Here is a 12,672-nt window from a genome sequence, read left to right as displayed (position 1 = left end):
GGAGAAAATAGGTTTCATGTATTGCTTGGTTTCATTTTCAAATATAACAAATGAGGGTGGAGCTGCCACAGCTGACTCTCGCTTGATTAGTAAAGTGCATTTACCATTATGCTAATGTTAATTTTCACAAATGAAAAATAGGCTTAAAACCATTAAAACAAAATGTACTTAACCATAAAAACTGAACAGTCAACTCCATAGAGGGTATTTTAGTGCAATCAAATACTGTCAATCAAAATTCATGAACTGAAAACAACCTGTGAAACAGGGGCAGCAATGAATACCCTGCTGTAAAATTCAAACCCTAGCTAGTCATTAGCTCATCTTGCTGGGTCAGCTTGCTCAAGCTTGTTTAACTGGTGACCAGCTGGTAGACCATTTATGTGTAGTTGGTTTAAGCTAATTTGAGTTAGGTTTTTGATAGCTGGTAAACCAGTAACCAACTCAGTGCTGGTAACTGGCCTACCAGCTGTCAGAAACCTTGCTCAAACTGGTCAAACCAGTTACCAGCTCAAGCTGAATTTTCCAGCAGGGTGTACTCTGTGAATCTTCTTCACAGTGCAAAAATGGGCTGTTTGGCCCCTATTATGAAACCTAGGTTTGGACACAGGGCCCTTCTACATGACAGGACGAGAAAAATTAGGTAGTATTTTACTTTAGTTGTGCATATTTGTAACAATTACTATGTTAAAAAGTTGCAGTTCCAAAAACCCTTCAGGGCAATTTTCCATTTTTCCCCACATGGTAATCTAGCCCCATTTAAAGACTCGACTATGCAGAATATATTCCTTCCATTGCACAATAAAGTTTTACAGATTTACTAAATCTGTAAAAAGTCACAAAGAAATATAGAAAACATGTGTAGGCTATTCGTCTGTGAATCAATACGGTTCCCATTAAAATCAGAGCATTTGCAACAAAATGTTTTTTTAATCTTTGCATTCAAACTATAGTTCGCCATCTTTGACATGTAGCTCTAAACTGTGTTTGTAATGTTAAAAATTACACCTGAAATGTTATTTTTACAGTAAAATTCGTCTCCGCCCAGCTGGGATGCCCTGTGCCAAGAAAAGTAACAATCCCCTCTTAACCAATCATATCAAGGTCCAGCCCAGGCGGACCAATGACGGTAGAGAAGCCATGTAGCCCCGCCCCTCTCAGGTTGGGTTGCACCGTACAGAAAGTCACCCCGTCGTGTCGGTCAGGAGAAGCTACTGACGGCTAGCAGCTAACTGGAGCCCAGAGCTGCCGGGAAGGTCAATACTGGACTGCAGCATCCTCTCCTGTTTTTCAGCTAACTGGACATTTATGTATCTGACAACATCACTTATCGAAAAAAGGATTTTTAACCCCGTTAACTCTTTTTAGAAAGATAGTTAGCTAGCTTACCTTTTCGCAAGCTAGCTTCAAGCTCCTTTTTCCAGCTGTCCTCATTTCATCTGAACATCTACAATCATGGCTGCACTGAGAGCCTCCTATCACAGGATTTTGGACAAGATTGAGCATATGCTGCCCTCCAAACTCAGACCTCTATACAACCACCCGGCAGGTAATACAGAGTTTATCAGCAGGTTGGGGCTTTGTTTGTGATGTGGATGCTCTGAACTTATCCAGGCTGCATAACAGCAGCTCCTGCCCTCTGTTGTTAATAAGTCAATGTTTTACAGTTATCTGCAGGATAACACCAGCTAAGCAGCTCAGTCTGCGAGCAAGAGCCGGTTTATTGCAGGGAAACAGGGTAAATGTCAGTAGTAAAACCAAGAAGATCCCCTCCATACTTGTTAGAAGACATATAGTAATAATTCAGTTTGAATCAATAATGTGTGTCTGATCTGGTTTTTCCACAAAAAATCCTCAAATGTTAAAATTCTTAAAATTACATTAAAAAAGCCATAATCTATAAATATGCAAACAGTGATGATTTGTAAAGTTCAGCTGGATAAAAGATGTTTCTTACCTCACTGTAGTTTATTTTCACTGGAGGCTTCAAGTTTCCACATCACACTTGTGTAAGCTGAATATTGGACCACAGTTGGTTTCAACACTGGTTGTGATTTCACAGTCTGCCACTGGAATCGGATTTTTGATAAGCAGAGAAACACTAATGTAAAATGAATTATGAATTAATGTAAAAACAAACTGTGCACACATCATTCTGCACAGAGGAACAAGAACATATTTGTGAATAGAGGAGGACTTTTTAAATTCAATCTGAAGTGTAAAGCAACCAACAGGAACTTGACAGTCCTGTTGGTTAAGCTGTGGTTGCTTTACACTTTTTTATTGTCATCTTAACAGTCACATCTAATCTCATACTACCATCATTTTTACTTTCTATTCCGACTGGGTTGCAACCGATTGTTATCTTTAATGATTCATCTGCTTATCCATGTATTTAATGAATCATTTGGTGCATTTAATGTCCAAAAAAAGCCAATCACAAGTACTGAAAGCTAGATGTGACGTCTTCAAATTGTTTTCAAATATTCATTAGAGGAAAGCAGCAAATCCTCACATCACATAAAAGCTTCTGAACCAGCAATTATGTGACATTTTGCTTGATGAAACACATAAGTAGTTTTGCAGATTAATGTCATATCGATCGACTAATTTAAAAAAAAAAAAAAAAAATAGTTTTGACTCAAAATTCAAATTATAGTCTTTCCAATGTGTCCAAAGATACTCTGAAATCTTTATGAATGTTATAATGTTCAGTTAAGAGAATGTCAGCACCACTGTGTTTACTTTTTCATTCACCCCATTAACATCAATGACTGTGGACTTAATTCTGCATGACACTATACAGTTCAACAGTACAAACTATAGCATGTAAACTGGTCATAAAGATGTATCGGCTCCTCAGTAACACTGTGTCAATAAAACGTAAACATTATAACCTTCATGAAGGTAAGATGTCAGCTGATCTAGTTTGGTTCGTACTGAAGAGCGCAGCTCAAACACACACATTGAGCCTTCGTTGGCTCTGATATTAACTAGAGGTTACTGAGATTAAGGAGTCTCTGGCGTCACTGGTGACACTCTTTGTTTTGTCTGTGCAAGGGTATCTGAGCCCTGGGTGTGAAGGACAACTTTCTGAGCAGGTATGAAGGGGCGGTGACAAAAGCCGACTCCCTCACAGATGATTTGCGCTGACAGACGTCCTACTTTTTGTTCAGCCTTCAGCATTGGTGGATAATGAGACTCCAGACCAGCAGATGTTTATGTTCCCTCACATTTTCCTCCCCTGTGCTGCAAATCAATAAGATTATGCAAATCTCCTCCCAGCAGCTCAGACACACTGGAGCGTCCAAATGTCTTTCACGCAGATACTTGTGCTCGACTCACTGGACTTTTATGTCCAATCTTTTCACACTTTAAAAAATCCTGGTGAAATCAAATCATATTATGTGATATCAACTGGTTGAACATATCTATCTCACAGGTCAATTTTTATGTAGGGCTGGGCTCAGTTATTGGCGTTGGAAGACTTTTATCAGATTCATTTGATTATTTTATATTTGATGATCAGTGTTGGACAAATATTTTTAAATGATGGCTGACATGTTATGACCCCTTCTATTTTTCTCTGCTGTGGTGTCACACAAACAACACATATTGTTATTATTATTATTAAACAGTTTATTTTAGTTTGTTTTTTCAGTGCATTTGAACACACTGAGGTGTCAAAGTATGTGTTACAAGCTTGAAAAAAAAAAGTATATAATCTGTTGTTTTCATTTTTCTTATGTTTTATATCCTAGGTCCAAAAACAGTTTTCTTCTGGGCCCCGGTGTTCAAATGGGTGAGTGCCTTTTCATACAGTCGAACCAGTATAACATGTATAACCATAGACATGAAAGACTAAACCAGTCCACAGTGTGTAATTATTAGCGTTTGTTTGTTGACATGCAACAAATACATCCCCGCCGGGTGTGATGGATCTGAAAGGTAATACGGTCTCCTCACCTCTACAGGGCCTGGTTGGAGCTGGATTAGCTGATATGACTCGGCCAGCAGATAAACTCAGTACCTCTCAGTCCGGAGTGCTGACAGCCACAGGTAAGATTTTAATGCTTTAATGTCTCAATTTAATAATTTTTAAAAAGAGATGATGTGATCCACGGAAATATAACCTGCACCTGTTACAGCTGATTTGATAAAGTCTGTCTTGTTTCATTATTAAAATTAATGTGTGGGAATGTTTGGCATCCTGGTCTAAATGTTTGGATTCTGAAGGTGTTACTCATCTGTCTTTATATTAATTGACAGTTTGTCACGTCAAACTGTGGCAAAGGTTGTGTGATGCGTCTGCTTTTGCAATATGTTTCGTCAAACAAATCTTATCTGTTACTCTTTTGCCAAAACATAGACTCTGGTTCACCAACTGTGTGTGCATGACCTTCACTCTTACTGTCCACTGTCTCCACCAGGCCTCATCTGGTCCAGATACTCGTTGGTCATAATCCCAAAGAACTGGAACCTGTTTTGTGTCAACTTCTTTGTGGGCAGCGCAGGAGCTTCGCAGCTCTACAGGATTTGGAGGTCTGTATGTTGATGGTGAATTACAGCAAAGTGTCCACGCTGTCCTGACCCAGTTATTTCCATTAAAAGCACTTTCAATGATGTAATATCACAAATAATGCAAAGATAAGCACACTGTAGCATTCTGTTAACTAAGGATTCCTTAGTCCACGCTGATATGAAATCACAGTTAATGTTTAGCTTAAGTGCATTGCAGCTGATACAGTGACAGTTGTAGTAAATGTATAACATATTTTTTATGTTTTCACGGTTTTCCAATGTCAGCCATCAACGTCCATCAAGAGTAAATAGAGTAGGGCTGCAACTGAGCATTATTTTCCTTTGGGAGGGTGGATAAATAAGTAAAGTGAAGTCTTGTTTTAGAGTAAAAACTGATCATGTTAGATCAGGTTGTGGCTCATGAACACTCCTCAGTGCACCCACACACTCTGCTGCGTGTGCTGTAATCACCTCCTTGGTTCACACAAGCATTTGTCTCTAACCTGTACAAACTCGCTTCATGTTTAAACCTGCGAGTGATTATGAAATGAACACAATAGTAAATCGTGTTTGGCAGATTACTCAGTGGTAAATGTAATTAAAAGTAGGCTATTAATAATAATAATCTTTTAGGATAAGATGGATGTATTACAAAGAACTATGGCTACAAATAATTATTATTTTTTTTTCAATTAATAGATTCATTGTTTGATATATACTGGCTTGTATTTCATTGATGGTCAATTCTTGCATGTTTTTAGCAGATGATTAAATGTAAATAACAATGAAGTTTTTTTTTCTTTAACACAAAAACATGCAAGAGGTGCAGCAGTCTTGAGTTGATCCTGTAGTTTCCTCTTGGACTGTAAACGTCTACTAGTGATGTACAGCAGTGGATGCCTAAACTAATTAGACCACAAACCCCCATCTGATAACATTTTTGCCTTTAGATGTCTTGTATTACAGAAAGTATACAAAACTCATGATCTTTGTGTTACTTATGGAGGCAATTATAGTGCTGGGGACCCTCTGGAGGTACTCGGACCCCACTTTGAGAACCGCTGATGTAAAGCGACCTGTATGTAGCTAAATCCAGGGCACAAAAAGGAGTCACCACTTTCTGATGGTGCACAGTAATATCTGAAGGCAACAGAGATGAGTGTATCAACATTTTCATTAGGTCTTCTTTCATCTGGACTATTGATGAATCATTAGCGATCACTCGTATTAATTATGTCGTGAATTCCTTTGAACCATTTTGTTTAAAGACATAATGAACGGAGATGATTAAAACATTTTCACAGCTCACGTTTCTTGATGTGCAGCGCATCAAACAGGCAGCAAATAAAATACTCTAATTATATTCTTAACAATGTGTCTTCTCTTCTTCTACAGTCACAAACAGGAACAGAAGGCATTGGCGAAAAAAGAGGCTGCGGAGTCCACTGCGGAGTCCTGAGTGCTTCTCTGTTGCCGACGCTCGTCCACAGCGGACCGAAAGGGAGACTTCACACCGGGCAGCGACCTGCCCCTTCTCATCATCTCTGCATCCCATGTCGTCTCCGTAACATCCATGCCATAACCATTATTCTGCCACATTTAGCCTGTTTTCCCTGTTGGAAATATGCACTTTTCCTTAAGTTTAAAATTTCCTCAGGGTATTTAAAACAACGACAAAAAAAATACATTTTTTAACTGTAGTCAACACACACTCAAGAAAGGTGGTCATCAACGCACAAGTATTACAATTCAACAAACTGTACAATTGTGCATTCTTTAATTTAACTTTGTGCTTTGTATCTCACACACTCGCTGGGAAGTTTTGCTTTTTTCCACCGTCGTCGTTCAGGTGTAGCAGTCATTACCTCATGCAATAATTTCCCAATTATGTAACTCTTGGATATGTGTTGAATGTGGTTTAAGGAATGTTTCCAAATGAAATGAAGAAGGATTTTATCATACTAATCTTTTCATTACTTATTTATAATTTGGTTACAGTCACGGCATCTGTACCAGAGTGATTATTAAATAATTATTGACGACCATGTAATGATTCCTTCCATTTTTAATGGCTTTAATCATTTTAATTTATGTGAGAAAAATTATAATTTATAAATTAATGCCACTTGATTAAACTTTCTTTTCTAGTCCAAACTGTATAGAAATATGCTGTTATTTTCTGATTCTTTATCAGGGACACTTCAATGGCGCATGTTTAAACCTGTGCAGCTTTTTATTGATTGTTACTTAAGAGTCAATTAGCAAATACTGGTACGGAACCGCTAACGGCTATTTATAATCAAAACCTCGCTGTCCAATGCCTCTGTTCTTAGAAAGGTGTTTTATATGTTTTCGTGTAAGGATGATATTTTCACTGAAGTGACTCATTTTAATCCCAGAACAATTTTAGCAATAATTAATGTCATCGCTTTGAAATATCACTTGATCTGCTGACTGTTTGAACAAAGGGCACTTTGAGGGTTGATCATTATGGCTCTGTGGAAATGTAATGGCTATGTAATGAAAATAAATCCTGTTTAACACCAGCAGTATAAGTATTGGTGGTACATACAGCGTATTTACAGAGTGAAGAACCTGCAGGTAGTAAAGAAGTAACAAATAGAAATCATTGTAGTTTGTAGCCAATGATGCCTTGAATTCAATATAATCTCCCCCCAACTTTTTCAAAGTGCAATAAGAAATCAGTTGAGTGCCACTTGCCAGTGTGTTACTAAAATAGTGGCCAGTAGTTGATGCAGGAGGCTGGAGCTCTTCAGTCTCATGTCAGTGTACCAACTCAGTTATGAAGAGCTTTATTTATACCTCTGGCTACACAAATGTGAGTCACAGTTTCCAGTATAAACAGTAAATATTTTTAAAGCGAGCCACAAAGGCTGTGGACCACGACAAGCTGGACTTATATCTCCCCCTTCTGCTTCCGCTCAGCACTACACAACAGATCAGTTTCTTCTGAACATGTCCAGACAGATGCTGTTCAGACCTGTGTTCATACCAAAGTTACCACAAACACTACATCCTGTTCAGACTGCATTTACTCTGCAGTGTATTGTGACATTATTGCATTTTGGAGTCTATCCTGTTTCATACATAAAAGCAGGATTTTAGTTATTCAGGTATCTTAACTGCATCATCTGTCCAGATTCACACATTTTCAATTCAGCCAGTTTCTGGTATCATCTGAACTCTTGATTTGTTTGCCTCTGAACTTGTTACCAACTGAGTGCTGTTACAATCGTTATTTACTGAGCCAGCGCTCAGTGTACACCGTATTGAACAAATAGTAAAAATATATATTTGATTTAATTTTTGTGTCAAATGCAGGTAGAGACATTGAAATAATTGTGTTGGGGCAACTTCAGTAAGGTTTACTACAGCATTGCCTTGTTTTTAAATAACCAACCACACAAATGATGGCTTACCACAAAATTTTATTCACAACCAGAAACAGTAAGTCAGGCTTAGCGTTTTCCACCAACACGAGGTGCGCTGATCTTCATAGTCTTAGCGATCTTGGGTTTCTGTGCAGTCTTGGATGCAGCCTACAGAGGAACATAGACATCAGGTACTTTGTTAAATAACCATATTATACACTTTAAAACAGAGTTTCCTTCACAATCTCATCAATACAGAGTTCAAATTATTCTGCGATCATGTTTTTAAAAATTAATCTTTTATTGCTAGACTAAATTATTAGTCCTTTAAACTATTTTATTCATTAATCTGTATACAGTAAAGCGGCAAGATTAAATGTTAATGAATGAAAAACTAACAAAATAACACTTTAGCACAACAGGAAGTCTCACCTTTGCACTTGGGGCAGCGGGTTTCTTGGTAGCCTGCTTAGCCTTCTTGGCCTCCTTGGCAGCTCTGACAGAATTAAGAGAAAAAATATGATCAGCTAAACTTATAAATTAAAACATAGGAGTGGGAGCTACGAGTATAATCTATCATGTTTTACAGTGTGCTTTTATGATTATCACATTTTACAGGAAAAATACAAAGTGAGAAACTGTTTATGGATCAGTTTGACTGATCCAGCAAATATTTTTAACACTGACTTAATATACTAATATTTTAAAGGGATAGCTACTTTGGTATTTTTAAGTTTTGCCGTTTACATTTATATTGTCTTATAACGCGTCATCTTATCACCAAACCAAAAACAAACTGTAAACAGTTAAAAATGAAGCAAGAGAAGCTTTCGTTGTTTTTCTTACTGGACCAAACTGCATGCATTCATTCATGTTAAGCCTTTTCCAGCAGATTGTGTACAATACTTTAGTAAATATGATGCTGTAGATATTAACTAAGACTATGAATTATAAACCAGGATGTACAATCAGTACTGGAGTATTCTCTGGACTGCATTGCATGAAAAAGGTCAGATGAAAGATGGAGTTGGGGTAAAGCCCTTTCTCTACATCTTTTACTACTTTATGAACAGATGTAAGGTAAAGGGTATCTATGCAGATGTAGTATTCTCATTTAAATGTCAGTTTTTAAAAAGCAGTTGATATTCACAGATTTTGATTAAAGTCACGTCAGACTTTTCTGGCTGATTCCAAATCGTTCTTGTTCAAATTGTTTTCCAGAGTAAAATCTTGTAGTGCAAACAGACAGTGAGACTGAGGCCGGCATCGCACAGTAAGCTGTGGTCTGCCGCCTCGGAAATGACAGACTAAGGTAGATTCTAATTTTGATTAAACAACTGTAAATCTACAAAATTGCATCTGTAAGATTAACAGACCCTCAACTGTTTGTTAGCACAGCAACAATGAATTAATTATTCGGGGGGAAAGGTGTCACTTCAGGAGATAAATGAACAGTTTGTGTCTCACCTGATGGCCTGTTCCCTCTGGGCCTTGCGGACCTCGGGCTTCTGGTTCCTCTTGGCCATGATTTCAGCCAGGGAGGCCCCAGTGATGGCCCTCTGGAACTTCACTGCACGACGGGTGCGCTTCTTGGTCACCTCTTCCTGTTGAAACACGTGACGAAGGAAACAAAGTTCATTTATAGCCCAATATTACAATTTGATATAAAAGGAGGAAAAGGAAAGCTCCCCAAAAATATCATTAAAAATAAAATAAAATCTTAAAAGCCCCTAAAAACTTTTTCAGCACATCAGGTGGCCACTTGTAACATACCAAAGTGAAATGTGCCCAGTAGTTTTTGGCTCCATTTTAAAACTGCAGCAGTGTTAGTTTAACCTATTTTAACCAGTTTTTGTGAATTTCAGAATTCACCAAAACTAGTTCATCCAACTGAGGTTAAACTAGGCCAACTATTCTCTGGATGGGTACAATCTGACAAGATGATCATCATTTCTCAATAGAGTACATCTCCAATCATGAGAAACGTGCCAATCTGAGTTTTCCTAAACTTTAACTTCCATCATGGACAAATCTAAACAGCTAGAAATCAGGGACTACTAGCCACTAAACAGGTGCTATGTACAGTTATACTACATCACATAACGGGGACTGTCCTTAATCTAACTAAACCAAAACAACCTTGAAAATACAGTGGTCCTAAATATTAAATCACTGTTAATATTCATTTTAAACCTACTTAAAATCTTTGATCTGCAAACACTAACATTTAAAACTGAATTATATCTTTCAGCATCATTAAAATGCTTTAATTATGTAATTGAATTGAAGTTAAACGCTTACAGGTGATAAACATGAAGGCCTGTTGGAGAGTTTGGAGGCTGACCGATGGTGAGAAGTCAATAAAGACATCAAAGGCCAGTACTATGATCTCCAGTTGTTCTATGGCTGCAGGTGTGGAGTGAGCACTGCTGCACATTCTGCAAAACGCAGTCTGGCAACAGCACATAACATGGACGGACACCATGCACACCATCCACCCGCAGCCAAACTAGCACATGTCGATGATGAAGGATTAGTTTAGTAACGGTCTGAATTCTTTTTAAGAGGCACAAATACAGTTTTGACAAGACAAAGCCTTTTCCAGGTGTTTTCCCTCCATGATGACAGATATCACTGCTTTTACACATTTGTGTAAGTCTTACTAGAAATGGAAGAAACTATTATAAACACCCACACTCATTTTTTCCATTAGACAGCTGTAATAAGCAACATCCGGAAAAATTACCAGATGATTTCTCTATAAGTCAAATATCAGCACCAGAAAATAATCTGACCAACAAACATTACTTTAAAAGTTGACATTGGCCACTGAATTAGTATCTGACAGTATGCAAATATGAATATTTACACAGATAATTGTCACCAGTGGAGGGTCAAATCATCCGTTACTTAATATGTCAAAGTAAGTTCACATGTCAAAAAACTACAGAGTATAGTATAATATTCTTCTGGCTTTTTCCATACATAGTAGTTGTTCTGTTGATATGTAGAATTCAATTTGACTGAATATGAAGCATATTTAGCACAAAAGTTGTTTTGAGATATTTTAAGGTCTATATCATGTCGGTGTCAGGTAGCTTAGTATGCACTGTGCAGCTGTGTCTTATAACCAATTTCGGTATTAGATTGGCAGATAACCATTGGACATGAGGCTGAAAAGCTAGTCGGACATCGCCATGTTACTTTAAACACAGACATATTCAAACTTTTACTTACAGACTGGCCCTTCTTGTGCTTGCGTCTGTACAGCACAGTCCAGTTGATCTGTCTGGGGTTCCTCTTAGACAGGAAGGCAGACTCGCACTTGCCATTCAGAAACTGGAACACCTAATGAAGACAAGAATCTCTACTGAATAACGTGTTGCAATACAGTTAGGCTGTGTTTTCAATCATTCTTCAGTTCACATAGTCATCATTTACATATTTACATAAAAGTCCAAAACATAACTCTGAAGTGAGCAGAGTTTGGATGCTTTGTCTACTAAACATGATGCATGGTTAAATACAATATTTGATACTTCTTTGATGTTTAAAAAAGGCTGTAAATATGACAGACTGGTGAAGCCTCACATACGTTTCAGATTAACTTGTAAATCCATTTTTGGACACACCACTTGGCCAATATGAATAGGAGAGATAATTACACCAAAAAAAAAAAATCCTCTTTCAGTATTAACTTGGACACCTGCCTGTCTCTCAACACACTTACACAACATACAACTTTCCAATAAAGTGAACTATGATTGTTTCTCTGCCTGCTCTTCTACCATTACATGGCTATTAAGCTAGTAAAGCATCATGGCAATCCAGTAATCTTGTGACATCTAACCATTGCAATTTATTAGTGTGTAGTTTTTTACGCTAACAGCTAACGTTAGCAGTTACATAAGAATCAACGAGAGCCGGCTAGGCCTACACACCACACATGTTACAAACACCAACATTTGACAACGCCTGACAGACATTGAATACATGAAGTTATGACAGCAAACTGTAACACACAGTTATCAGCAAACATAGCCATGAGGTGCCGGGTTAGGACTGGGGAAAGAGGTAAGCGGTTACCTTTCCGTCTATCCTGGCGTATCGGCGGCCATGGCCGGGGTAAATTTTATACCCACTGAAACTGCACAACTCGACCCTGAAAATGACAAATATAAAGCATCACTGAAAGAAAACAGTGCAGATTTACTCATGATGGCGATTTCATTGTCAGATTGCTTATTTTAATGTTCAGATGGCATTTGATAATATTCCGTAAACTCACTTCATGATGGCTACGAGAGGGCACAAAACCGGAAAGAACGATGACGGAAGCGGAAACTGTATAGGTAGACTGCAAATCGATATTTATAACCGAATAAACAGGAAGTATTTTTCAGTTCAAAATGTTGTGGTAGTATAAAAGTAATATACACAACAAACGTATATTTTTTAATAAAAAACCCAAAACATTTTAATCAAATTAATACTTTGGCCAATCATCACAAGGGTGACGTCAGAATCTGACGGTTGCCTAGCAAGCGTATCAGCTCTTAACTAACAGACAAGGAAATACTTTCTGGCCTCGTAATTTACTAATAAAATAGTGAATCACACAGATACCATTAGGAAATACCAGCTAACACATCTAATGGGCTGTTCCTAGCCGTTTACGTTTTACAATATAACTTCTTTCCTATTGTTACAACCTGTCTGGCGGGTTTCGGCAACATTTAGCGCGCTGCTGCAGTAGTAA

The 12,672-nt window shown here is 37.8% G+C and overlaps 2 protein-coding genes and 1 non-coding gene across 3 annotated transcripts; 1 reads left to right on the top strand and 2 right to left on the bottom strand.

Moving 5' to 3' along the window:
• The first annotated feature begins 1,182 nt into the window (after nt 1-1,182).
• mpc2b (mitochondrial pyruvate carrier 2b) lies at nt 1,183-7,070 on the top strand. The gene is made up of 5 exons (XM_062431388.1): nt 1,183-1,549; nt 3,762-3,802; nt 3,975-4,059; nt 4,431-4,542; nt 5,917-7,070. The coding sequence occupies exons 1-5, from the start codon at nt 1,456-1,458 to the stop codon at nt 5,978-5,980; spliced, it is 396 nt and encodes a 131-aa protein (XP_062287372.1). The 5' UTR covers nt 1,183-1,455; the 3' UTR covers nt 5,981-7,070.
• Nucleotides 7,071-7,950: 880 nt separating this feature from the next.
• Nucleotides 7,951-12,245, bottom strand: rpl24 (ribosomal protein L24). Its single transcript, XM_062431387.1, has 6 exons — nt 12,202-12,245; nt 12,000-12,075; nt 11,151-11,261; nt 9,381-9,517; nt 8,346-8,409; nt 7,951-8,081 (listed from the first exon to the last, which is right to left on the bottom strand). The coding sequence occupies exons 1-6, from the start codon at nt 12,204-12,206 to the stop codon at nt 8,001-8,003; spliced, it is 474 nt and encodes a 157-aa protein (XP_062287371.1). The 5' UTR covers nt 12,207-12,245; the 3' UTR covers nt 7,951-8,000.
• LOC133993479 (small nucleolar RNA SNORA23) lies at nt 10,232-10,412 on the bottom strand. The gene has a single exon (XR_009927064.1). It is a non-coding gene; the product is annotated as a small nucleolar RNA SNORA23 (small nucleolar RNA).
• Nucleotides 12,246-12,672: the final 427 nt, after the last annotated feature.

The sequence above is a fragment of the Scomber scombrus genome, chromosome 13 (genome assembly GCF_963691925.1).
Source record: "Scomber scombrus chromosome 13, fScoSco1.1, whole genome shotgun sequence".
NCBI lineage: Eukaryota > Metazoa > Chordata > Actinopteri > Scombriformes > Scombridae > Scomber > Scomber scombrus.
The sequence above is the reverse complement of the archived record's forward strand: the minus strand, read 5'-3'. Positions and strand labels throughout refer to the sequence as shown.

Bases quoted from the DNA above. Each gene is read 5' to 3' on its own strand.
- mpc2b (XM_062431388.1), top strand. From the start codon at position 1,456: ATGGCTGCACTGAGAGCCTCCTATCACAGGATTTTGGACAAGATTGAG. The intron at 3,803-3,974 runs GTGAGTGCCTTT...TCACCTCTACAG, and splicing joins GGGCCCCGGTGTTCAAATGG to GGCCTGGTTGGAGCTGGATT. The intron at 4,060-4,430 runs GTAAGATTTTAA...TGTCTCCACCAG, and splicing joins CGGAGTGCTGACAGCCACAG to GCCTCATCTGGTCCAGATAC.
- rpl24 (XM_062431387.1), bottom strand. The intron at 8,410-9,380 runs GTGAGACACAAA...TAATTCTGTCAG, and splicing joins CAGAGGGAACAGGCCATCAG to AGCTGCCAAGGAGGCCAAGA. The intron at 8,082-8,345 runs GTGAGACTTCCT...GTTCCTCTGTAG, and splicing joins CCGCTGCCCCAAGTGCAAAG to GCTGCATCCAAGACTGCACA.